The sequence below is a fragment of the Pelodiscus sinensis genome, chromosome 7, assembly GCF_049634645.1.
Source record: "Pelodiscus sinensis isolate JC-2024 chromosome 7, ASM4963464v1, whole genome shotgun sequence".
NCBI lineage: Eukaryota > Metazoa > Chordata > Testudines > Trionychidae > Pelodiscus > Pelodiscus sinensis.
This window is the reverse complement of record NC_134717.1, coordinates 71539012-71564345: the sequence shown is the minus strand read 5'-3', so window position 1 is coordinate 71564345 and position 25334 is coordinate 71539012. Positions and strand designations below refer to the sequence as shown.

The 25334-nt window shown below is 41.2% G+C and overlaps 2 protein-coding genes across 10 annotated transcripts in view; one reads left to right on the top strand and one right to left on the bottom strand.

Moving 5' to 3' along the window:
• The window catches only part of RFTN2 (raftlin family member 2), an 85477-nt gene that overhangs the window by 58314 nt on the left and 1829 nt on the right, over window positions 1-25334 (top strand). For 2 of the 8 annotated variants that reach the window (XM_006117920.4, XM_025182036.2), the window contains exon 10: window positions 1089-25284. In XM_006117920.4, the coding sequence (XP_006117982.2) occupies window positions 1089-1358 (270 nt within the window). In that variant the 3' untranslated portion in view covers window positions 1359-25284. Of the gene's footprint in view, window positions 1-1088; window positions 25285-25334 lie in introns of those variants that run through there. The other 6 variants (XR_003088305.2, XM_006117921.3, XR_012905399.1 and 3 more) reach the window with 6 other exon arrangements.
• LOC102449433 (MOB-like protein phocein) overlaps window positions 16019-25334 on the bottom strand; it is a 35981-nt gene continuing 26665 nt past the window's right edge. For both annotated transcript variants that reach the window (XM_075934256.1, XM_075934253.1), the window contains 3 exons: window positions 21794-21873; window positions 20679-20790; window positions 16019-18708 (listed from right to left, as the gene is read on the bottom strand). In XM_075934256.1, the coding sequence (XP_075790371.1) occupies window positions 18577-18708; window positions 20679-20790; window positions 21794-21873 (324 nt within the window). In that variant the 3' untranslated portion in view covers window positions 16019-18576. The remainder of the gene's footprint in view (window positions 18709-20678; window positions 20791-21793; window positions 21874-25334) is intronic.

The following is a 25334-nucleotide window of genomic DNA, read 5'->3' as shown; positions in this document are numbered from 1 at the left end:
CGTTGGCCACTTGCCCCCTTTGGCTGCTGTCTAAGAAGGTGACCTACCTAGTGGCCATTACATCAGCCAAGAGGGTCTCCAAGCTACGAGCACTAACATAGGCGCCACCGTACACAGTCCTCTTTATAGATAAGGTGCAGCTGAGGCCACACCCAGCTTTTCTGTCAAAAGTGATCTCAGTGTTCCCCATGAGCAAGACATCTTCCTTCCCATCTTTTACCCGAAGCCTCATGCATCCAATAAGGAGCAACGTCTGCACATTTTGGATGTCAGGAGGGGATTGGCATTCTACTTGGAGAGAACAAACCCCTTCTGTAAGTCCACATAGCTATTTGTGGCTTATGCAGAAAAAATGAAGGATCATCCCCCAAAAAATTATTGCCACCCAAAAATATCCAGATGGATTACCACCTGCATCCACATGTGTTATGACCTAGCAGGCATCCCAGGCCTAGATTGGCTCAAGGCTCATTCACTAGGGCTCAGGCCTCATTAGCAGCCTTCTTGGCGAATGAGATCTGTCGAGAGGCAACATGGTCTTCGGTGCACACTTTCACAGACGACTATGCAATCACGCATCGTGCAAGAGGCAATGCGGCCTTTGGGAGAACAATGTTGCAGTCTGCATGCTCTTGAATCTCCTAGCCGCATCCACAGACACTGCTAACAGTCACCTATGTTGAATGGACATGAGCAAGCACTTAAAGAAGAAGAAAAGACAGTTATCTGTTCTGTAGCTTGTGTTCTTCGATATGTGTTGCTCATTTAGCTTCCCGCCCTCCATCCCCACTGTCAGAATTCTTTGAGTTCTTTTGGCAAAAGGGAACTGAGGAGGGAGGGGCCTGGGACCATCCTCTATAGCATGACATGTGTGCACCACTCCAGACGGTGCTAAGACACAAGCTCCTATAGGTACTGCTGAGGGGAAAACTTCTGGCACCAGTGCATGTGGCGAGCACACACACCTATGTTGAATGGACATGAGCAACACATCTTGAAGAACACCAGTTACGGAACTCAGTCTTTTCTAACTCAGTTTTTGCCTGTACTCTGTTTAACTCAATGCTCAAATGCCTCTTTTGTTTCAGAAGAAATCCACAAGGCAACTCAGAAGTGAGGAGAAAGGCAAAATTTCTAGTAGAAGTATTGGATTAGACACAGCTGTGTCTCACCCGGCTGAAAGTAGACATCCACATGATGAGTTTCATCTGTCTCCTTCTAAACAATGTTGGAATAAGGAGGGATCTACCCAATATGAAAGCTTCTCAGGATTCAACAGTAGTGATAGTGTGCTAAGGGAACTGGATGATGGACAGTTTGAGCAGGAAGATGGAGTCACTCAGGTCACTTGTATGTGACCAAGTAAGTAACTGCTTTGGAGGGAACTGTAAATATTTAAAACAAATGTAAAGACTGAATTTACTACATTACTTTATATTCATTCGTATAACCCTTTGGTTTTCTCAGATACAAGTTTATATATCTTTTGCTTCTTTCTAGAGTTATACAGATAGAAAATATTACTACTACTGTAAAATACCTTGGGTTTATGTCTGTTCTTAATGGAACATACATTTGTAAAATTCTGCTAACTTCATGAATGATATTCTTGATGACACTTGTAAACTACAGGAAAGCAAACTTGGCAGATCAATTCTGACTTGTGCTGTAAGGGAGGGGAGTGGGAAACAGTGCTTTCCACAGGTAGAGGGAAATACAGAGGGAATGTAGAGGAATACTTTTCTAAAAGAGTATCGCAAGTATTGGAGGATTTTAAAAAATTAACTCTAAAGTACTTGACAGTTCTTTTAAGGCTTAATTGTGATTTTCAGGTTTTGCCTTGCTTAAATCAAGAATCTCTTAGACAGAGCTGCACTTTTAGTCTGACTGGAGTACTGGAGAATGTACCTACCACTCAAACCCCCATTCCAACTTGCATATGCGCATGCAGTTAGAACCAAGGGCAATGGGAACGTGCAGGAGCTGTATGGGGTCGACCCATTGGCTTCCAAGGGCACAGTGAGCATAGCTAAGTATTTCCTTACCAGTTAATGGAAACCGAACATTTGGAAGGCTGTGCAAAGAGTGTTACAATAAGATTATAGGTGCACTGTAATGCTGCTTGTATATAGCTCATATATGAAAACATAAAAGCTATGTCTCAACTGAATACATGTATCAGCATGTGTAAAATGTATTCATCTGTTCATCAAGTTCCTGGCTAGAAAATTCTTGCTTTCAGTGATAATTATGAGAATTATTCTGGATCAGTACCTTCAAGGAGAGTAGTTCAAGTGGCTTTGGTACTGAGAGACTCTAATATTAATGTAACTGTGTTGGAAAGGTGTTAATAATGATTTTTCTGCAGCCGTATTGCAATAATACTTTATTCAGTCACTGCCTAACTTGATCAGCCATTTAGCTTATTAAAAACATCTGGAACCAAGTCATTAGTATCAAAATAAATTAACAGTTTTCATTCTTTATTTTGATCAATAGTGGGCCCTTTAGGCTAGTATCGTAATTCAGTCATTGCCTCTAGAAAGTTGCTATTTAAATAATAGAGAATGCCAACATTTTAAATGAGGAAAAGAATGGAAAATGGGGGAAGCCAAAGAGAAATGCCTGTGCTGATGATAAAGGTGATTGCAATTAAAATTTGCATTATCCTAACATAGTTATGCACATAACCACAACCTGCGACATGCATATTCACAAGGCATTTGATTAACAGGATCAATCAGTAATCGATCACTAATTTCAGTTAAGATGATGGGAACAGGTTTGGACAAAAAAAGAATGACACAGTGCTGTAAATAAGACAGTCAAGGTTCTTTTACGACTGGCTGGAAAGAAGGCCATGCTTAACTGACCCTTCTCTTTCTTTAGCTACTTTGCATACACACTGCATTAGATAAACTCCCACTCTTGTTTTAGCCCATGTACATCTCCATGGAAGTGCCTATATTCCAATAGAATATCTGTACGTCAAAGGCAGCCATTGTGTTCTCTTGCTAGCGTGGAGATCAGCAATGGAGAGAACAGTATTAATTGACTGCCAAGGGACTTTTGGCCTAGAGTGGTAAGATAGTGAATTTCACAGTGTACAGTCAGGAGAACAGTGGGATCCTCATGGGACAGCAGGGTGGTGATAACATGTTTACATTATTCCTGTGTAATAAGCAATACTGAATCAGGGAAAGGCTTGATGCTGTTTTGGCTCAATTCAATTCCCTAGAGTTTTTTAATAAACCATCTTGTTAGTCTTTAAAGTGCTACATTGTCCTGCATTTTGCTTCAACTACCCCAGACTAACACGGCTACATTTCTATCACTAGAGTTTTTTGTTTGTTTTGCTTTTACAGAAAATCCCAATAATAACACTCACTAGAGGATGAAATTTTAGGAGCTGGTAACAGCCCCTTCATTTAGGATGCCTGACACTTTTTCTGTTGTAGAAGATTATGGATGATTTGTTTAGTTGTTCTGAGAAACTACAAGGCCTCTTAAAATTTGCAGAGATGTGCCTTTCAGGATTAGAGATGTGCCTTTACTTGTCCCATGAAATTCCATTCAGGTTTGGCTGAATTATCAATGGTTAAAATTGCCCTTTCCCGTCTCTCCCTCTCTCTCTTGAATTCCTCAGGAAAATGTTGACAACGTGTCAAAATAATAATTGAATTTGAAAGATTTAAGAGCTAAATTCATTCGACAGCAGCACACACAACTGGGTATGCTGGGAACAGCCAGTGTGGCTATCGTAGTGGTGTTTGGTGGAAGAGCTTAGAGGGGGCTCCCCCTATGTCCTCAGCCACACAGACCCAACCTATTACTGTAGCATCTTATCCCATTTTTGGATAGGATGCTATCTCCCAAAGGAGGAGCAGAGATCTAAGTCAAACATCTCAACTGCTTCCACGACTCCAGCACATAGTGCCAGTGACCCAATCCTCCTTTGGGATGAAGCCTTCTTCTGCAATCAGGTAACATCATTAGTCCTGAATCTCAGGTTTGTTTTACATTATTGACAATTCAACCTTCCAATGACGATGACGATGCTGGAATGGGGGGTGTAGGAGTTCTTTCAGTTTTACATAGAAAGGTTTTATTTTTTTTCCTTTAAAATTAGATTAAAGGAAAGTCAAGTACTTTAGGTTTCGGTTGCAAAGTCAAGCACTTGCAGGTTAGTATATACCAAATTTATGCAACCCTCACTTGGCTCCTTGGTGATCAAGTCTTGTGTGATCACATGCTATTTTTCTGTGGGACCCCTGCTTCAATCAGTACACAAGGGGATAGTTAACATAAATCTGGCATCTCCTAACTTTTGAATGCTTGACTGGGTAACCAGAAATAAAAATGCCATTAAAAGATAGTTAACATACAATAAATCCTGAGAGAGAGACTGCAACAGTCAGATCTGCATAAGCAGCTAAAATCCACGCACGCAAGCATGCACACATACAAAGGAAATCGGCAAATGTATCATTACAGTATACCAAGAACTTTGTAACATGCAAACTTAAAGATTTTTTTCAAGTTATAAAAACTCTAGTACATCTACTTTTCAGGGGAGAGGGTTAACCTGTATCCCAATGTTGAATAGTTAATGGCAGTTAGTTCTATACAGAGAACTTAAAATTTAACTTCAACTTCAAATAACAAGTTATCACTAAAGACCATTAAAGTAAGTACAGTTTTTTCTTTCTTGGTGAAGTTAAATATGTACATTTCAGAAAAAGAGCAAAAAATAATATAACATACGTTAATTTAGAACAAATTTGTCTCTGAGATCAGCAGTTGGGATCTCAGATAAGCAATGTAAATAAAAAATTGTCTTGCCCATCTGCATAAATTAAGGATTTTCCCCCATACTCTCAAAAGTCTTTTTGCTAGATTCCCGCCACTTACATGTTGGGGCAAGGGTTTTTTTCAAAAGATATGTGTGGTTTGTCCAGTAAGAGTGCTTTTTAGCACAGTCCCACTTTTAGAAAGACAGGGGTTTGTTGGTTTCTTTGTTAACTGCGAAATAAGCCACACCTTGAAAGTCAGTAAAAATAAAATCTGATTATCTCTGTTTTCCTCCTCATTCCCTGGAAGCTTTAACCTTAGATCTGTCTTTGTCCCTTAGGGTGCATCTACACTGCACCCTTACCTCAAAATAAGCTACAAAATTTGCGCTAAGCAAATTGTGTAGCTTATTTCGAGGTAATTTTAAAATAGCTTATTTCAAAATTTGGTGCTGTCTACACAGCACCAAATTTTGAAATAAAGCGCTATTCCGACAAGTCCCTTAAACCTCGTGGAACAAGGGTTGTAGGGACGCCGGAATATTGCGCCTGTTATTTTGAACTATATTTCAAAATAACGAGCACGTTTAAAGACAGAGAATTGCTATTTCGGAATACTTCTGGTATCCTGAAATAGCGCCACTGTCTAGATGTAGCCTTCAATAGTCATAATCAGATTTTAATATTTTAGCAGCTTCTGTGAATCCTTTCCCAGTTCTATAAACCCTTTTGATAAATAGTGAAGCTGTAGCCAGTCTCCCATACACTTATTCTTATACTCAGGAACTATCTAGCTGTACTGAGGCCCAGCACTTTTGGATTTCACTCATCTAATAGATGACACATTAATTTATTCTCCCCCCGCTGCAGGAGACCTAGTATACATACCATTAACTCAGACCTGATTTTCCCAGAATGCTCACTCTGTATACTAGAGCTTTTTATTTTATTTTGCCATGTAACCAACAAACTTTAGGGCCTTCATAATTTTTCACCCTCTGCCTATAAATTCCTTCACAGAACTGAGGTCACTTAAGAGAGACTGCCATTTCAAAAGTTGGCATTAAGGAACATCAGAAACTTAAATACAGTCAGACAGCAGGGCAGGTGGTGTTCATCTAAAGGAAATAAAATACAGAATAAAAGATTGATAGTACAGAACAGCCTGAAGGATCAAAATTGTTCCTTAAGGAAAAGCAGTAACTTGTCTGGTGGCCAAATTGAAGAAAAGCAGCTCTGATGGGGATTGGTAATGAGACACAGAGCCTTTCACCTCTCAGAACACTGCCCTGCCAAGTTTTGCACACCCTCAACTCACACTACACTAACACTAAGTCACCCAGCATCTTGCAGGACTGGGCCCCAATTTGCCAGTTCAGCAGCAATCCAAATCTACTGCTGCTTGGCAACCATTACAAAACGCGTTTGTGGCCTTCATTCAGCTGAGCTACAGAACTGCTTTTTTCCAATCTATTTTGAACCAAATATAAAGTAGTACAGACAATTTGAAAGTAATTAAAACATTCTAAATAACTACTGATAAAAGGCAGCTATGTGGACTGCTTAGAAAATGATATACCTATCCACAGATTCTCATTATATCTCTTCTAAGGCAAAATGAAATTGGCTAAAAAACTTATCAAACTGATAACAATTATTTCTGAAGCTGTAGGAGAAACAGACCTGGAAACAATTTGGTACTCGTATTCAGAAAAGGAAGGGAAAGGAACGGTCCAAGTAATTACTTCTGGTAAGTCTCTCTTTGGTTCTTAGTAAGATAGAAGAAATGTTGGTGAGAGGATGTACAAAATGAGATGATAATTAAACTATGAACAATCTGCATAAATTTACAAGGGAAAACTGCATCAAACTTGATTGCAATTTTTGACAAAATTGGGCCCTGAGACAGCAGTGAGTTTCACAGCTCATTGCAGGATTGGAGGCTTACTGAATAAAGTAGCTGTTAAATCTTTACTAAAAGTTAAAATATTACACTCTGTCCTGTGAAATTTTGGTTGGGATATTAATTCATGTGGATTCTTCATGAGCACTTGCACTGAAAATGAACAGTCTGAAAAAACATTAAGATAAATGAATAATAAATGCCAAAGGATGGCATTTGGGGTAATGTGCATAGTGGGATTCAGCTAAGAATTCAGTTGGATCCGGTAAGAATATATTAGTGTCTAACCCCTATGAAGTGGTACTGACTGCCCTTAACCCGCATTGACTTCATGGGATATAGAGAACAAGCAGTACTTCCCAAGACTGAGCTCCTAGTAACCTAGAAGAGGGGAATGAACAATATGTTAGATTTTGGGATAGCTACCCAGGATAGAGAAATAACATGAGACCTAGAAATTTCTGAAATATGGATGGAGATTCAGGCTAGACAAAGGCCAGCTAGTATACCTGGAGGGGAAAGGGAATAACGTGTGCAGATATTGTTGGGAGAGCAGGTATATTGAAAGGGAGTGGTGAACAGCAAATCAGCGGTAAACTTGCACTGTGGTATAACAACCAAAAATGTAATTATGGCCTCCATATACAAAGGGAACTGGTTGCTGATACAGAGACCACACTTAGAATAGAGGAACGTGAGGAAAGTAATAGATCAGTCAATCAATCACACATCGCCTCCTAAGACCTGTTGCACCAATCAGAGTGCTCACAGCTGATGGCGTTGCACCAGGAATCAGGTAGTGAAAATCCCATATCTGACACAGTCTTGTGAATCCACAAATCTCTGGGGAGACGCCACAGGTGGCACACCTCTTAAGGGCAAGGCATGCAACTCTCTATGCATCAGGGGAGGAGTTGAGAGCCTGGTGTGCTGGGATATTTATGGCCATCTTGGCCACCAGACCGCTTTTGAATATAATGAGCGACTGAAGGAAGACCAGCTCTTTGAGGTCATGATGTTTTACACAAAGTCAAACCACTTTATACTCATGGGCTGCGTCTAGACTGGAAAGTTTATCCTCCAAAGCAAGCGCTTTTGCGGAAAAACTTGCCGGCTGTCTACACTGGCCGCTTGAATTTGCGCAAGAACACTGACGATCTAATGTAAGATTGTCAGTGTTCTTGCGCAAATACTATGCTGCTCCCGTAAGGGAAAAAGCCCTCTTGTGCAAATGTATTTGCGCAAGAGGGCCAGTGTAGACAGCTAAAAAGTGTTTTGCGCAAAAAAGCCCCGATGGTGAAAATGGCGATCGGGGCTTTCTTACGCAAAACCGTGTCTAGATTGGCACGGACGCTTTTCCGCAAAAAGTGCTTTTGCGCAAAAGTGTCCGTGCCAATCTAGACGCTCTTTTCCGCAAATGCTTTTAACGGAAAAACTTTTCTGTTAAAAGCATTTGCGGAAAATCATGCCAGTCTAGACGCAGCCAGGGTTTGTCACTGGGAATACATACAGAATGCCTCGAGCTGCTCCGTCTGCCCGTAAGAGGGTCCCGTACAGCAGTATAGGTAATACAAAGGTTTTACAGACCCTGAACTTTGCCTCAGCTGAGACAAAGGACGCAGGAAGCATCTAGACCTATTAGTAGAAGAATATCTGCTCTTCTGCTGCCATTTGAATTTTATTTGCAGCTTAGGTAGATGAGCTGTCCATGCTCTCCACAGTACTTGACCCCACCTGCTCTGTGGATTCTCCTCTGAAGAACTGGGCCTTAATTTTCTGCCAGGAGATGTTCTCCTCCATAGTACAGGTCATGACTTGGAGACCTCTAGGGACAGGACAAATTGGGCCTTCTCCCCAATCACAGAAGCACTGTTTGCATAGTCTAGGTCAGCAAACTGTTCTGGGCCAAACTTAAATCTGATGCATGAAGCAGCATGTCCTAATAGCCAGTCAATAGCTCAATGGAGTTGTGTAGAAATACAGCAAATGCAGAGAACCATTGTGTACTCTTACACTACTGCTAGGCTACATCTACACCATGAGTCTCTTGTGGAAGTGCAGATGCAAATGGAGTGCTCATTTGCATATGTCACACTCATTTGCATTCCTTCTTCCTTTCCCTTTTGAGCAAGACGTTTTTGTGCAAAAAAGCGTTGTGTAGATGGTGCCTTTTTGTGCAAAAAACCCCTTTTGCGTAAGAGCCGTTCTTTCTCAGAATGACTGAACGGCTCATGGGCAAAAGGGGTTTTTTTAAAAATGGGCAAATTGTCCGTATTTTTTCTCGTTCTTCCCATCAGTACTAGTGCCCCCCGGGGTGCATCCTGCTCCCAGTACTGTAGAACCAGCCCCTGATCAAACCATTCAGCTCACTAACAGCCCAGCTGGCAGGCTCTTTCCTTTCCGCCCACCCCCACCTCTGGCTGGGCTGGCACCCAGGGAAGGCTCAAGACCCTGTGGCCCAGGGCGCTGGCCAGGAGGAGCCAAGCCTGCATGTGCCAAAGCCCCACACAACTCTGGCATGGGGAGCTTCTCCGCCTCTCAGGTAGGCTCTGGAGTGGCAAGGAGGAAGCTATTTGCAACCTGTTTGCAACTGGACCCTGCAGGTCCCCGGGCAAGGTCGCTTAGCACCCTCTTCACATGCTGCCCCCGCCCTAGGTCCTGCCCCCAGGAGTGCTGAGCTGCTCTGTCCCTTAGACAGCGTGGGGCTGCGCTGTCCTCTGTCCCACTACTGAGCCAACTCTGTTGAAGCCCCTGCAGCCAGGTTCCCTGGTCCCTGCTGCTCAATTCCTCCTTAGGGTTCAACCCTTTCCTGTCTACGCTGGAGCCAATAGGCAGCTGGGTTTTGTTGGTGGCCAGTAGCAGCTTGAAGGTGTTAGCTGACTTTCTTCCCTGTGCGAGCAGGAAGGACAAGCTGCTTCTAGCCACAGGGAGCAGGAGAGGGGTAGAGGAGGAAAGAAAAGACGGCTGGAAAAACACAGGCTAGGACATCCCTACCCCTGTCCCCACCCTCCTGAAGCTGGAAGTAGCTCCCACCCTTTCCCTGCCTCATGGTGCCGAAGGGCTGTTGTCATGTTCTGGTGGGAAGTCAGGTATCTGCGTGTGCCCCCCGCATGTTGCCTTGAAAAGATGCAGTAGCAGGAGAGGCAGGTCCATCACAGGGGACCAGCCAGGTAGAATCATAGAATCATAGAATAATAGGACTGGAAGGGACCTCGAGAGGTCATCGAGTCCAGCCCCCCGCCCTCAAGGCAGGACCAAGCTCCGTCTACAAAGGGAGACGAACTCTGAGTAGGGAGACGAACTCTGAGTAGGGAGGGGTGGATCAGGTTGTGCCCATCCCCATATGAGAGAGATGCACAGGCTCGTGTGTGCGTCACCTCTCCCCATGCAAACCCTAAGGAAGGTAAATAAAAAGACTCCAGCTACGCAGTGTTTCTTTAACAGGGCCTCAGCCAACTTGATGTTAATTTGAGCAATTCTGCTGCCTAGTTCTGATTGCCATTGAACTCGCCTGAATACGAGTCATTTTCCCAAGAGTCCTGTATTCAGCATAAGGGAATTCATCCTACTATTAAGTTTGGTTCGAGACCTGTGAGTTGGGCCCCCCTCAAGTTAACACTAGAGTGTTAAGGAAGAACCAGTGAAGAATGAAAGTCTTGTCAAGCTTTTGGCACGACTGCTCTACTAAATAGGCGAGCTACTACAGCTGAACCCATGCCAGCAGGCAGGCAGGCATTTTAAGCAGCTGATGATTGGACCCTTTATTTAACTTCATTCTAGGGTGCAATTACATAGGAGCTCAGGCATGTTGGGAACTGAGATTAAATAAACATGGCCTCTGGCAAATTTTCCCTCTTGCAGCTCGAGCGTAGGTGGCCATGACAAATCAGACAGCTGTAAAGTGACCTTTTGGCTGCTGTGCCAGAAGCACATTGATACCGCTGTAGCACCGAGTGTACAGAACACATCTAAGTGCGTCTGTCAGGCTTCCTCTGGGCACCAACAAAGTGCAACAAGCCTGGTGACTTTTACACTCACCGCTGACTTACATTTTGCGAGTGAAACAGGCTCTAAGTGAAGACTTCAAAAACCAATGCGTTTCTTTTTGTCGGTTTGCTGGTCCCATAAAGCAAAGACCAGGTGCAAACTCATTCTGAATCCCAATCCCTAATCTAAGCAATTGGGTTGCACCCTTCCTCGAAAAAGCCAAATGGAGTTTAGACATATCCATGAGGCTCAGGATTGGGTCTGGCCTTTTTCACTCTTCATCGGGCTCAGAGGGGGCAAAATATGGCCCATGCGCCCGATCTAGCCCACCCAACCTTCAAATCCGGGCCACCACCCGCCCGCGGCCCAGCAAGATACTTGGGCAGGCTCCCTGCCTGCCATGCCCTCACATGCCATTTAAAGTGGCTGGCTGCGGGGGCCAGGTACGTCACTGCACACCATGTGCCCCATGGGGGGGGCACTTCATATGCTGTCCCTGCCCCCAGAACAATCTCGCAGCTCCCATTGGCCAGAAGCCAGGCAATGGGAGCTGCCTGGGCCATGCTTGCAGCACAGGCAGCATACGGAGTGCCTCCCCATCCAACACAAAGACAGAAAATTCACCAGTCTTATGCTCATTCTTTGAAGAGGTGTCTAAGGAGAAACAGGCAATGGTTCAGTCAGCAATCCCTGAAAGTCTAGAAGGTTCTGTTCTCCCACTTTCCTCTGGAGTTCATGCAGCAGTTGCCGTTCTGCATACAGCTTTTCTCCCAAGAAATCCTGGTAGCAGGAACATGGAGGACACACTTACTAGAGAGGGACTTAGACCCACACTGGCCTAATGCACTCCAAAACGGAGATGAATTCAAGTCAGTAATAAGGGAAATAACCCTAGTTACAGCCATTATGTGTGGATCCATGGGCCTTAAAGTGCAGCAGGGGAGGTTTAGATTGGACATTAGGAAAAAATTCCTAACTGTCAGGGTGGTCAAATATTGGAATAAATTGCCAAGGGAGGTGGTGGAATCTCCCTCTCTGGAGATATTTAAGAACAGGTTAGATAGACATCTGTCAGGGATGGTGTAGACGGAGCTTGGTCCTGCCTTGAGGGCGGGGGGCTGGACTCGATGACCTCTTGAGGTCCCTTCCAGTCCTATTATTCTATGATTCTATGGACTCTGGAAAACTGGCACCATAAGCCCGTCGAGTGTATTCAGTGGCCAAATGCCTTATGTCCTGAACAGTGGATAATTATTTGCAAAGGTGCCTCAAAATAATCTGGTAGAAACCTGCTCAGGGAGGAGCTGGGTGAGAGAATGGCCAATAATAGAAATCAGAGCATTTGCTTTCCTCAAGGAAAGTTGAAGGACAAGAAGCCCTTATGACCACAGAAACTCATTTTGTCCCTACCTACAAATAAAGTAGCAGGATCTTCTTATGCCAGACATCAGGGCTATGTCTACATTAGCAGCTTCTTGCGCAAGTATGGCCGTTCTTGCGCAAGAATCCGCAGCGCGTCCACACTGCCTGCACGCTCTTGCGCAAGGAAATGTACAGTACGGCGTGTAAGAGAGGGCTTCTTGCGCAAGATCTACGCTCTTTTTTAACAGGTGTAAGCCCTCTTGTGCGGGCGCCCTTATGCAAGAGGGCAGTGTGGACGCTCGGCAGGGATTTCTTGCACAAGAAAGCCCTATGGCTAAAATGGCCATCAGAGCTTTCTTGCGCAAGAGAGCGTCTACACTGCCATGGGCGCTCTTGCACAAAAGCACAGCTTGCATATGGCAGTGTGGACGTTTTCTTGCGAAAGACTTCTTGAACAAGGACCCTTGCGCAAGATGTTCTTGCGCAAGAAGCCGCCAGTGTAGACATAGCCCAGGTGTGTAAGGGAGACAGTAAAGGAAGCAAACTCACTGGAGCTTCATGTTCCTCCACATCGTCTCCTGAGATACGTGGCTGAAAAGTATTGTATAGGATAATGCTTATATAGCAGCTCCCAATTAATGTGCCACACCAAAAAAAAAAAAATTGTCAGATATAGAGCTATTTGGGAATCTTGTTGGCAGTTTCAGAAGAAATGCAAGTATTGCATGCACACAGAGCCCGAATTATCTTCTCAGTGTAGAAAGTGACCCCACATAGTCAGGGCTGAAATATTGCTAGGCAACAGGCATCTGACCTGCAGGTGTCTGTACATCATACTGGAACAAATAGAGGACTTTGATGTCCCTAAACAAGTTTTCATAAAGACTTAATTCACACATTATTTAAAACAATCATTGTTCAGAGAGAATAATAATCTCAAGTTAAAAGCCATGTTTTGCAGCTGTGATTGCATAGCTAGAGCTCACTGCAAGCATTTGTGAATGGTATAGTTAAATGTGTAACTACTTGATTTGTGCATACCCATGCCGTTTCATAAATACAAAAGTTGCAGATGTTGTTTCAGCGAATAACATTGAGCATTTAACTTGGGTTGGCCAAAATTTTTGACGGAGGGCCACTCCAAAGATTTTTGAAAGTGGTCGAGGGCCGTACTCTTCCATGTTATTAATGGATGAGCTGCAGGTCCTGGGGGTGCGGAAGGGAGCTTGGGGTAAAGGATTAGGTTGCAAAAGGGAGAATGGCATCTGGGAGGGAGTTTGGGTGAAGGAGGTAGTTGTGACCTAGGGCAGGGAACAGGGGTGCAGGGTTTTGGAACGTGACCTACGGTAGGAGGGGATTGTGATCTCAGGCAGGAGATGGGGTGCCAGATCTGGGAGGGGTTATGGGAGCAGGCAGAGTAGAGGGACAGGAGTGTGAGGCAGAGGGTTGGGGAAGGGAGGAACCGAGGTGCCAGAGGCAGGTTCTTGGCAGGAGCCTTACCAGCCTGCCTGCCTGCCTGCAGAGCTAAAGGCTTGCAGAGCTAAAAATGTTTCTGCCTGCTCAGCCATGTGCTTGATTAGTGAACAAGAGGGTTGTGCTTTGTGGCTGCCTGTTATTCAAACAGGCAGTTCCCATTGGCTAGTGTCTGTCCAGAAACCTGCCAATGGGATTGTGCTTGGGTGGGAGCAGCGTCTGAGTCTTCCCACCTCCCCTTCAGACTCAAAGAGAAAGTACCCTGCAGCCACATTTCTGAGTTGTGTGCAGGGCAAGCAGAGGAGCCTGCCTGGGGCTCCCCACTGCCTCCGTGGGCCAGACCCGGTGACTTGGCAGGCCGGATCCAGCCCGCAGGTCTTATTTTGCCCAGGCCTGCTTTAACCCATAAGTCGGCCCCTACCAAATTCATGGTCCAATTTGATCAATTTCAGTCATGGGATCTTAAAAATCATAAATGTCATGATTTTAACTATTTAAATCTGAAATTTCACAGTATTCTAACTGTAGGAATCCTGACCCAAAGAGGGTTGCATGCGTGTGTGTGTGTGGACAGTGTCACAAGGCTATGGGAGGAGGGCTGTAGTACTGCTACCCTTACTTCTGTGCTGCTGTAGGTGGTGGTGCAACCTTCAAACTATGATCATATAGGAGTAAAGTGGTGAAATAAAAAGGCATTGGACTTCTGTCCCCTAACTTCAAAAAAGTATATAAAACAAGAACTTAAGTCCTCATCTAGTGAGAGGGTTTGGGGACATTACAAACAGAAATAATAGTAAAAGTGCTGGTCATCAGTATTACTATGATTAAGTTTACAGTGTCCTTTATAATGCTGAATAGAGCTATGTAACTTGCAACCACAGGTCTACAGCAGTCTGTAATTTGTCTTTAAAACCTAAGCTGCCTTGATAGAGAAGGATATATAGTACTGTTTGAGAATACTTATTAGGCATAATACCTTAATGCATTTTAATGTTCATTCATATATAATTATTTAATACCCACTCCTTATAAATACTACAGCCAGTGTCTTTCTCGAAATGGGAGACAGTTCTTGTTGCTTTACAAATCTAATCAGAATGACTAAGTGTAGTGGCAAGACACTGTTTTTTTCATATTCATACTCCAGTGTCTCTTTTATATCTTCACTAGATTTGCAACAGACGTACTCTTATGTGAACTAGTATTTACAAAATTACTGAAATTGTATTAAGAATCAAGCTAGTGTTATTTACTGGCACATGGACTAATTCTCCAGACAAAAATCAAGTAACCAGTTTGATTACACAGCATTAAAAAAAATTGATTTTACATGTGTGAACTATAAATGGTTCCCTAGGCCGTACACCATAACAAATACAAATACATTAAAAATCGAGATTTTGAATATAGTAAGACGGTTCATAAGCTTCTAAAAAACCTTACACTTTCAAATTATTAAATTATTTCCTGTCCACAAATACAATTTCTCACTACATCTGGATTCTGATAATATATGCGTCTAAACACAATAGTTCGTGTCTGTGTCATACCTGTAACAGATTCATTTTCACTACAACAGTTTGAGGGGGAAAAACCTCAGCAAGTGGAAAAAATTCCCTTAAGCACCTTCTGCAGTGCTTATATACATAAGATTTCTAGTGGCTTCTTTGTAAAGTCAAGGTCCTTTTTTGTATTTGTGACTAGTTTTTTATTATTAGAGGCAACCAAGAGTTTTATTTTGCCTTACTTAAGACCACAGTAGTTTATACCACTTAGTAACAGTTCAAATCTCTTATCAAGTTATATATAGAGATATTTCCCTTTAACAATTTATGGTGATAAAACAAAGCCAAATTTTGATTAGATTTCTAAACTCTTTACCAAAAGCTAGTCACGTTTTATTTATATTTTGTATATTTGCTCTTCTTAGTAAAGAGGAGTTCAGGTTGCTGTTTTAACATTTTCCTGCTACCTAGTGAATAGAATGGACAGGACAGTTGGAATTTTGATTTTTAATATTGATTTACTTTGCCAAGACTGAGACAATCAGCACTGTATTTTGAATTAAAATCTTAGCGTCCATTTACTGTTGACTAGCAGAACTACTGTGGCTAAGTAATACAAATCAGAAGACATACATGGCTCTGGGAAAAAACCTGAAAGCTGTTCTTTGCTTATATTCAGGCCACTTATTTAGGTATTTGTATTAATAATACCTAGCGAGAAGATCTATGAAAAGAATTTCCTTCACTTACTTGATATTCCAGAATCATTTAACGCTTGTACTAAAGTAAAACAGGGCATAAATGCAAACTCTTTTCAGAGTAACAGATGTGAGTACATCACAACATTTCTACATTCTTAAATGATGAATATTATGACCTCCAACCATATTTTGTATCCTGAGAGGGGAGAGCACAGAACTTCCTCTAGGAAGCATGTAGTATCCAGTTAGTTGCATTCTTGGAGGAGGAAAAAAAAATGAGAAACATGTAGCAACATATATTGATATGTAAAAATAGTTTTTTAATTCTGGGTCTTAGAATTACAACTTAATTCAAAAGACAAATGTAGCTCAGTTTCTCTCTAAGAAGAATGTAAGTTTGTAAATGGAACCATTAAAATATTTACTGAACAAATCAATGGTTTGCTTACACAAGCCAGAGTTTTATGGTAGCACTCAGGCTTGTGTGTGTACACTGTCAGTACTCATGAAAACAGTAGCAAGAAAAATATAAGCAGTGTTTCTCTTAGGTCTTTTATATTCAGCTTAGATAGTACAGTGAGTCAATTTTACAGTATGACATAATATTATATGAATGAGAACAGACAAGGTTAACTGTTGCAGAAGTTTTTACTAGAACTCAAAGCATGAAAGAAGGGGAAGTTCTGAGCAGTGCTCCACTAGCTTCAAATTTACAAAAGTAGTGAACAGCACCAGCTTTTTTCCTGTCCCAGTCATTTTGGCCAATGTAAACTTGTCGAAGTGGCCGTGTAAAAGAAACATATCGTGGTCTATCTTGCAACAGCAGATTGTTACAAAGTTAACTAAATCTTATTACCTCAAAAGTATAATCCATTACCCTGGGTGCAAATTTCAAGATATCAAGTCATCTTAACCTCTATAGGATAAACCTGAAGTATCCAAGTTTAGTAATTTAAACTAATCACTGGGGCTATTAGAGAGTGAGGCTATTTCGGGATACTGGAAGTATCCCAAAATAGCAATTCCACATCTTTAAACACACCCATTATTTTGAAATACTGTACATTTTGAAATAACAGGCACATTATTCCGGCGTCCCTGCAACTCTCATTTCGCGAGGACTAAAGGACTTGTCAGAATACCACTTTATTTTGAAACTAAGATTTTGAACTAAGTTACACAATTTGCATAGCGCAAATTGCATAGCTTATTTTGAGGTAAGGGTGCTGTGTAGACATGCCCTAAGAGTGTATCTGATGCAGTGACCCTGTTGACCATTACATATAATTTTAAAAATGAAAACAAAACAATCTGCCCAAGGTGGCAGAACTTGAAGATCTTTATCACTCCATGCTCTCATTGTTTAAATTCCCTTTACATCCAAATGATACAGTAGCTTAGGGTATATTTTGACTTCTAAGATTCTGTATTTATCTATTTAAGGCATGTTCAGTATATTTTGAATAAATTACTATTCAAAAATAAATTAGCATAACTTCTCAGGTAAGCATAACTTCAAGAGGAAGTATAGTTTAGATAAATGGCTTGGCCCACTAAGGCCAACACTTTAACCTGTTTCAATAGTTAAACAGGTTGATGACAACAAAGTCTCTATTATGTGAAGAAGCCACAAAACTAACCTTACCTAAATAAGATCCATTTAATATAAGAACACTGCTAGTACTTTTAGATTTTCTTCATTTATGTACATCATTAACAGTAAGTCTGCTAGAATACTCTTTAAAACATTTAATTCTAATCAAATTGTGGATAATTCAACACCATTAAGTAGCACTCATGGAACTTGTGAGTTATTGCAAATCTGCAAACCACTCCACATATGTATGGATGTATTTCACTTAAGAGTGGATACAATCCAGGTGAATAGAGGAAAGCACATTGTTAATCATACTCTCAATATGAATCAAAGTATTGCAAGGCTAGAGTTCTTTTTTTTCCCCACTAAGACTATAAACACGACTATGCTACTACATTGTTCTGTAGTGTAATATGAATAAGATGAGGTATAATCTGTAAGCAGTTGTTATACATATGCACAGGTATAAAACCACTAAGTACCTTACTATAGGCAAGAAGAAAAGTTGAGAAGTCTCTGGGAGGAATGAAAGTGGAGGACTTTTCATCAGGAAAAAAAAAAATCTTTCCTGGACTTAAGACTCAACACATCACTTCCATGATGTATACAGGCCTTCACTGTTACAGAAAGTTATGTCCAGAAAGTCCACAACTGTCTCTCATGTAGATCAAAAATATACATTTGGTATTACTAATACTGTTGTGTTTAACATTTGCATATACATGTTCAAGGATACTATATATGCACACCCAAAAGCAGAAGCAAACTTTGAAACAAATGAGTTATTTAAAAAAAAAAAAAATTAGATGTAAGCTACAATTACAAAGACCTTCCTGCAGGAGTCTGAATTTAACATATGTATTAAACTCAGAACCACGGCTAACATTGCTATTTCATTAGAAAATGGCTTCTGTGAAACCACAGTCTCACTAATATTTTAAATCAGACACATTTGAGGATTGTGATCCAATGATTGTTTAGCAGCAATTTTACACAACTGTAAATTCTTTTATTAACAGGTATTATAAACAGATAATACTAATTTTATTTAAAAACCATGAGTGCCACATTGATGAATATACAGTTCATGAATAACTTAAAGAATTTCCCATATTAAAAGGCAATGCACACAGCATACAAAAAGTATACTAAACAAAGCTATGATAAGGATACATGATTGAAGTGTTTAAAATGATATATACAGTACATAATGTCAATTGTGTATTCAGTTCAGTTGCCTTCTGTACCACAATTCCCATCATGCCTCACTTTCTCCAGACACTGAATTCTGCACCTCTTCTTCCAAAATTGGCACAATCAGGTTATCCTTGGACATCAAATTATATTTCATCACAAATTTAGTGAACCGATGACACAAAAAGGTTTCATTCTGAGGATGGAAAAAATATTTGAATTCCAACATAAAATATAACGCATTATGGCATACGAGAAAGGAATATTTCAAACTGAATTGTGGGAAATGCATCATAAAAATCCTAGAGCATAAATAAATTGTCCTTTTGATAGTGTAAATTTTAGAAACAGTGGGTGGCTTACATCTAATAATACCACACAAAATCCATTAGCAAAATAGTTTTATTTCCCCCTTTTATATTCATAAGAGTGGACACAGCACCTATGTAAGCTTTATTTTCATAACTCAATCTTAAAAGCACCTGAATAGATATAAATTCAAGTCCTACTATGCCAAGCATGAAATCAGATAAACAACTCTGTCAACTGGTCCACTATGCAAAGCTCTAACAAAAGCTGTATATAGGCATCTAAACTTTAGTAACCAAATCCGCCCCCCAAACCCAATTAAACTTTAAGCTCAGCCACTTCTTAGCGCAGGGGTGGGCAGTAATTTTTTATGGGGAGCCAAGTGGTTGAGGGCTGCGCTCTTCCACGATATTAATAGAGGAAATGTGGGGTGGAGCAGGGAGATGCAGAATGGAGCTTGGGGTAAGGGAGGGATTTTGGGTGAAGGAGGCAGTTGTGACCTGGGGCACTGGACTGCAGTGCAGAGGGTTGGATTGTGACGTAGGCTAGGGAACTGAGGTACAAAAAGGATGCAGGGATTTGGGTTGTTAGCTAGGGCAGGAGGGGACTGTGATCTGGGGCAAGGGATTGGGGTGCTAGATCTGGGAGGGGGTATGGGTGCAGGAGGGAGGCAAAGGATTTGGGTATGTGGAGTGGGGGGGGGCAGGAGTGGGAAGCAGAGTGTTGAGGAAGGGAGGGGCTGCGATTCCAGAGGCAAGCTCTGGCCAGGAGACTTACCAGCCAACAACCTATTCCTGAATCAGCCTCCCTGCCTGCCCCATTCCTGCACAGGCTGCAGCCATGTGCTCAGAGTAACTATGAGCTCCTTGTGCTTCGTGACTGCCTGTTATTGAAACAGGCAGCTCCCATTGGCCAGTTTCTGGCCAATGGGATTGTGCTGGTGACAGGAGCAGCTCCTAGAGCCTTCCCCCTCACCTCCTGGCTCAGTTTTTAAAGTGAAACTGCCCTGCAGCCACATTTCTGAGTGGCGTGCATGTGGAGCAAGGCAAGCGGGGAGCCTGCCTGAGACTCTCCCCAGCATCCATGGGCCAGAGCTGGTGGCTTGGTGGGACGGATGCAGCCTGTGGGCCTTATTTTGCCCAGTTCTGTCTTAGCAGCTACTATAGTCCACAGGCTCTAGTTGTATGTGAACCCATTGTACTCCTCCCCATAATAGTTCTTACCCTGTTTTTACTTGCTTTCACACCTCCTGACTCTAAAATTAAGTCAGTAAAAAAAAAAAAAAAAAAAAGCAGTTCCAAGTACTATACATGAACCTGAGTCCCTTGTTGATTATGTGACTTTACTGTCAGACTTTCATACAGAAATGGATGAAAACATTTTAACAATTAGGAAAGATGTACAAAAATAACTGGCTGTACATAAGTGCTGTCAAATGCATAAAATACATTGAAAAAATAGGTCTTTACTTTCAATTACAATAATCTTAAGAGTTTCCCATAATACTCAAGAGCAAGCTATTTTCATAACAACGGTCATTGAATTGATGGTATTAAAGTTCTTGTAAAGCTTTCTGCTTCTGTAGAGTGAACTTCTACCCAATTTAGGAGAACTATAATAAACAGAATTTAAAAATCCACATGAAATCGCTTAGATTGAAGACCTAAGTCATTCATGTGAAACTTCACACAACTCTTATGTGTATGTATTCCCTACAAGCTGTACCTTGCATATCTAAGAAGATGTTAAGAGAAGAAAATATATATACAGTATACACAACTACAGAAGATCGATGTCTAACATAATTTAGCAAATACATTAGAAACAACAGTAAATGAAAAGTACTCAGTTACTTACTTCATATTCATCAAATATCTGCCGATGATGAAAATACGCATGGGAAAATATTCTGTAAATCCTACGGCACACTGATCCTAGTTTGGCTACAGATGATTCCTTTATGCTAACCCTATAAGCATTAAGTCAAATGTTATAGAGTACTCAATTTTACAAATTTAAAGGTTGAATATAGTTATACATATGTGTACCCGTGTATTTACATTTTTAATTGTTTATACTATATTAATTGATCCCACATGAAATTCCAGCAGTTAGGTTTTGTGGATGACTGGTAACATTTAAATACTGTAATCATTATTGTTGAAATAATTTAGTAAAAATATTAAATTGGTTCACTCTGCACACATAAAACTGCATAATTTATACACATAAAAACCAATTGTGGCTTCTTCCCACAGATTGCCAAAATTTTAAATTTAAACTGGTAGGAACTAGATTCCCCATTTTTTGCACAGAAAGATGCAAACTGCAAACTCCTTCCCTGGCAGGACCACAGGGCTCCATGGAGGATCTTCCCCAGAAAACACAGCTTTTATTTTCCCAGTCAGGGTTCTATAAATTGGCATGGACACTAACTGAGAAAGTGAATTTGTATATTACTGAATCTTAGGCCAAGCCACTTTGTAGTCACTAGTGTCCACTTTTGGAACTGCACTAGTTTGTTATGGGCTTTCAGCAGAGCAGGTCTAATAGTACCTAGACTCAACTCCCTCCCTCCTTTGAGATGGGATTTTCACCACCGGAGACCTAGTGCCCTGTACCACTCAGGAAAATTCAACTTGATTAAACTGAATTGGTAACATATTTCTTTAAACCCTTCTGTTCTACCTCTAAAAAGCTGGTGGCAGAGCAGAACTAAAAGGCAGGGCCTTTTCCCATATATTACAATAATAGTACCGTGAACATGCTGCCACACTGAGTATTTTTCATCATATTTTGTAATATTGCATATGAACAATATTGTAATTTATTCTACTAAATATTGCATGAGAAACCATTTGTATTACCAATCATTATGTTTCAGATTTGTACCACTTGTGAACAAAATTTTCTGAATGTAAAATACCCTTCCCTCACCCCAAAATTAAAGACAATGCCTCTAAAAGTTTTACCTGCTAGGGAAATATTTATTGCTATTCAGAAGACATGCAGCTCCATCAAGCGTGTGCCTGGTGTAGTCTATTGCAGGACACTAACATGTATATTAGGAAAGAAAACAGGTATGACACTGCATCACACATCATATTTTACATAATATTGTCTGATACATCACAGAATCTCAAATTTCAGAACCTTCCTCCCACACAGCCATTTTGAATTCCCGAAGTTTCAGAGTTTCTCTAAGGGGTTGAGCCAACTTCTCCCCACATTAGAGATGTTTCTGCCTCCTATATTTTATTTTCTTATAGCTCCAAGTATCCTTGACTGCAGGTTCTCCCTGTGATGGAGCATATGCACACGAGCAGGGGATCTAATTAAGTGTCTCTTTAGCAACTGACATAAAGGTTCTATAATGGAAGAAAACTGCCAAAGAAAAAGTTAATCCCACCACTTTGGCTTCTATAGCTCACTCAAGATGGCAGACCATGGATTGTTCCCCCTCAGTTGCTTTGATGAGCAGGATCAGAAACCATGATCTTCCCACTCCTTAATTCTCCCCCCACTTCTCCACTAACATACACTATATCCCTACCTAGCTAGGAAAACAGAACAAACTTTTAAGAAAATTCAATTAGATAGGTATCTGCCTCATCTCGACTGAAGGGGAAAAGAGTGGTTAGAGGGAATCATTTGTTTTCAGTGGCTGAGTTTTCTACAGCCCAAAACATTAGTAGTGTACTGTTATTCAGAACGTAACACTCGAAGGGGTTGGAAGAATGAGAGTCAATGCTTCTTCCAACCCAGAAAAGGAAAAGTAACTAGACTCAATGGAATTTACTAGTGCTTAAGAAGAAAAATTTCTCCTATCTAAACCTTAATCTGCATATAGAACTTGCCCCCTTGCTCTGCATGCAATGTACCTTTGAGGTGAATACATAATGGTTATGTTTTGAAGAAGCCATTTTCATCAGCTGCTTTCAGGCTGCCAAGGGAAAGGGCTTACATATGCCAAACAGATGAAACACAAAAGCTGCAGCTGAAAGACCCAGCCTAACAGTGGTAGAGCCACATGGATCTACTCAAAGAGGGTGACGGTAACAAAAATCTGTCATCTAAGGGGTATACTCCCTTTTGAGTAAAAGGGGTCTAAAATACAGTTCACCTTGTAATCCTTTCATCTGATTTAAGCTAAAGGGGGCAGGACTTTGGGCAAAAACTAGGATAATTTTAAAGGAATACTGTGTTGTTATGAAAAACTAAGTACGAAGATAGATCAGATAAGCTAGCTCCACTATTCTCTAAACCAATAGCCACCAGGAAAAGCCATTTAGAAAATAAGAAAACGTAAGTCCGCTAACTGGGTGGCTCAGACAGGAGCTCAGGTAATGCTCCATGTACTTGAGCATTCAGATACAAAACTCTGCAACACTGTCAGAATTAGAAGATGAATTCTCCTTTGATCTGCTCTTGAGGAGCTAACCAGGCTAGCTTGGTAACCTAAGCTGCACAGCTGTGTGACCACGCAGCTGTTTTCTGAGCTCTGCTCAGAGGTTCAAAGCTGCCACACAGGCGGAGAGTCCTGTCTGCATGAAGAGAGAAAGGCAAAAACTCAGCACTCTCAAGCCTCCTGGGAAGAGGGAGATAAGGGGCTGACTGCATGGGACAGATGAGGGAAAGAGGGAGTGGATGGGTGCTCTCATTGGGGTGAAGTGAAGGCAGGGGGGAGTGAGTTTGTGCTATTAGGTGGGGGAGGGGTAGATAATTTGTGCTTTAGTTGGGAGTTAGGACAGGACAGACCGCTGGTGCCTGCTAGTTTGAAAAGCAAGATTTTATCCCAGCCCCCACCTGGGATGGAGGGAGCAGATTGCACAGGAGTAGGTAGAGAAAAGGAGGTTGGTACTGAATCTGTACAGTGAGGTGCAGGCAGTCCTCTCTGTCTGTCTGGGTTGGTAGGGGAAGAATGAGGATTCTTGGGGGGAGGGGTGTGCCAGGACATTTGCATGATTACATTTCAAACAAAGTTTACATAGGTGTTAATGGCTTAAGGTAAGAAAGAAAAAGATTCTTTTAACCAAATTTTTTTGGAGAATTACAGATATCTAAAAGTCTGATCTTAATGTTTTGGGTTTTTTTTTAATCTTATGTTTATAATTAATACTGGTATACTGTATTGCATTAAGGCCAGATCTTTGCTATGTGGTAGAGTTCTGGCTCTTGTGAGTCAGAAGTAGAAAGTTTCTAGGTGTGATGCTAGTTATGTAGGATAAAACCTTATTTGCAAGCTCTTTGAAACATGCATCTGCCTACAAACCCTGAAGCCAGGTGTTAATTTGTTCTGGGACTTCTACTCTTTTGAGTTTTGTTAAGTCTCTAAAGTGCTGCAGGACCATTCGTTGTTTTTTTAGTTAGGCTCTCTCTAGACTGCACTGTTAAATCGGAAAAAGATACATAACTTGCTGTATGCAAATTGTGTATCTTTTTTCGATATACTTTCAAAAAAGGCTTTATGATGTCTACATGACACCAAATTGTGAAATAAAGGCTCTTTAAAGCCATCCCTTATTCCTCGTAGAACAAGATTTACAGGGATGGTGAAAGAGTGCATCCGTTCTTTCGAAAAAAATTCGAGAAAGCAGCCACGTTCCTTGGACACGGCATTGCTTTTTCGGGGTACTTTTGGTATTCCAAAAAAGCAATGCAGTCTAGATGTAGCCTTACAGACTAACAGAGTCTTTGAGTTGGTGACACACAAGGTGAAAGTTTCAAGCCAGGAGAACTTTTATCTGTTTTTACAGCATGGACCCTAAACATTCCCCAGAGAAACTACATAAGCCTTAAGGCTTAGAGAATGCCTTTTACTCTCCTTTCCAGTGTGAGTAAATATTGTATTTTAGTCATGTTCTCCTTGCAAATACTATTTCTAGTTGACTCAGATTTGTTTAGCATCTTAAAGCTGAGTTATATGTGGATAATGTGTGTTTTGGTGCATTTACTAGCTTGAGTTGTTAGAAAGAATGATGATACGTGTACTCCAAGGGTAGTGTTAATTTTCTTTTTATTTGATTTCATATTAAATATCATAAGCATTGCTCCTTGTTAACTATCACTTATTTTAATATATTTTCTTCCACACATATGGACTGCTTAAAAGATCTTAAAAAAGTGTGTGTGTGTGTGTTTTGTTTGTATTGGTGGTGCACATCCATACACTAACTCCATATTGGTGTTGTACATAAGAAATTTCAATCCGCCTAAAAGACAATTCAACCTGCCTAAGAATAGAAATGTTAGAGGTAATACTGCTGGTAACCTATACTTTTTGAAGCTCTCTCTCCCTTTAAGGCTGTGTTCTTGAAGGCTGAATATTCAAGCTGCATCTCATACTGTCTGGAGAGTGGCTGGCCCCTGAAGAGGGAAGCCTACCTCTAGTTTGTGTTGATTTTTCCACCACAGCAAAGATCACCTGAATATTCCAGTTGGTTTCCTAATTATACTCCTGTGATAGCTAGTTGAAGTGAATATACAGATTGTATCTCCCTGGTCTGGCACCCT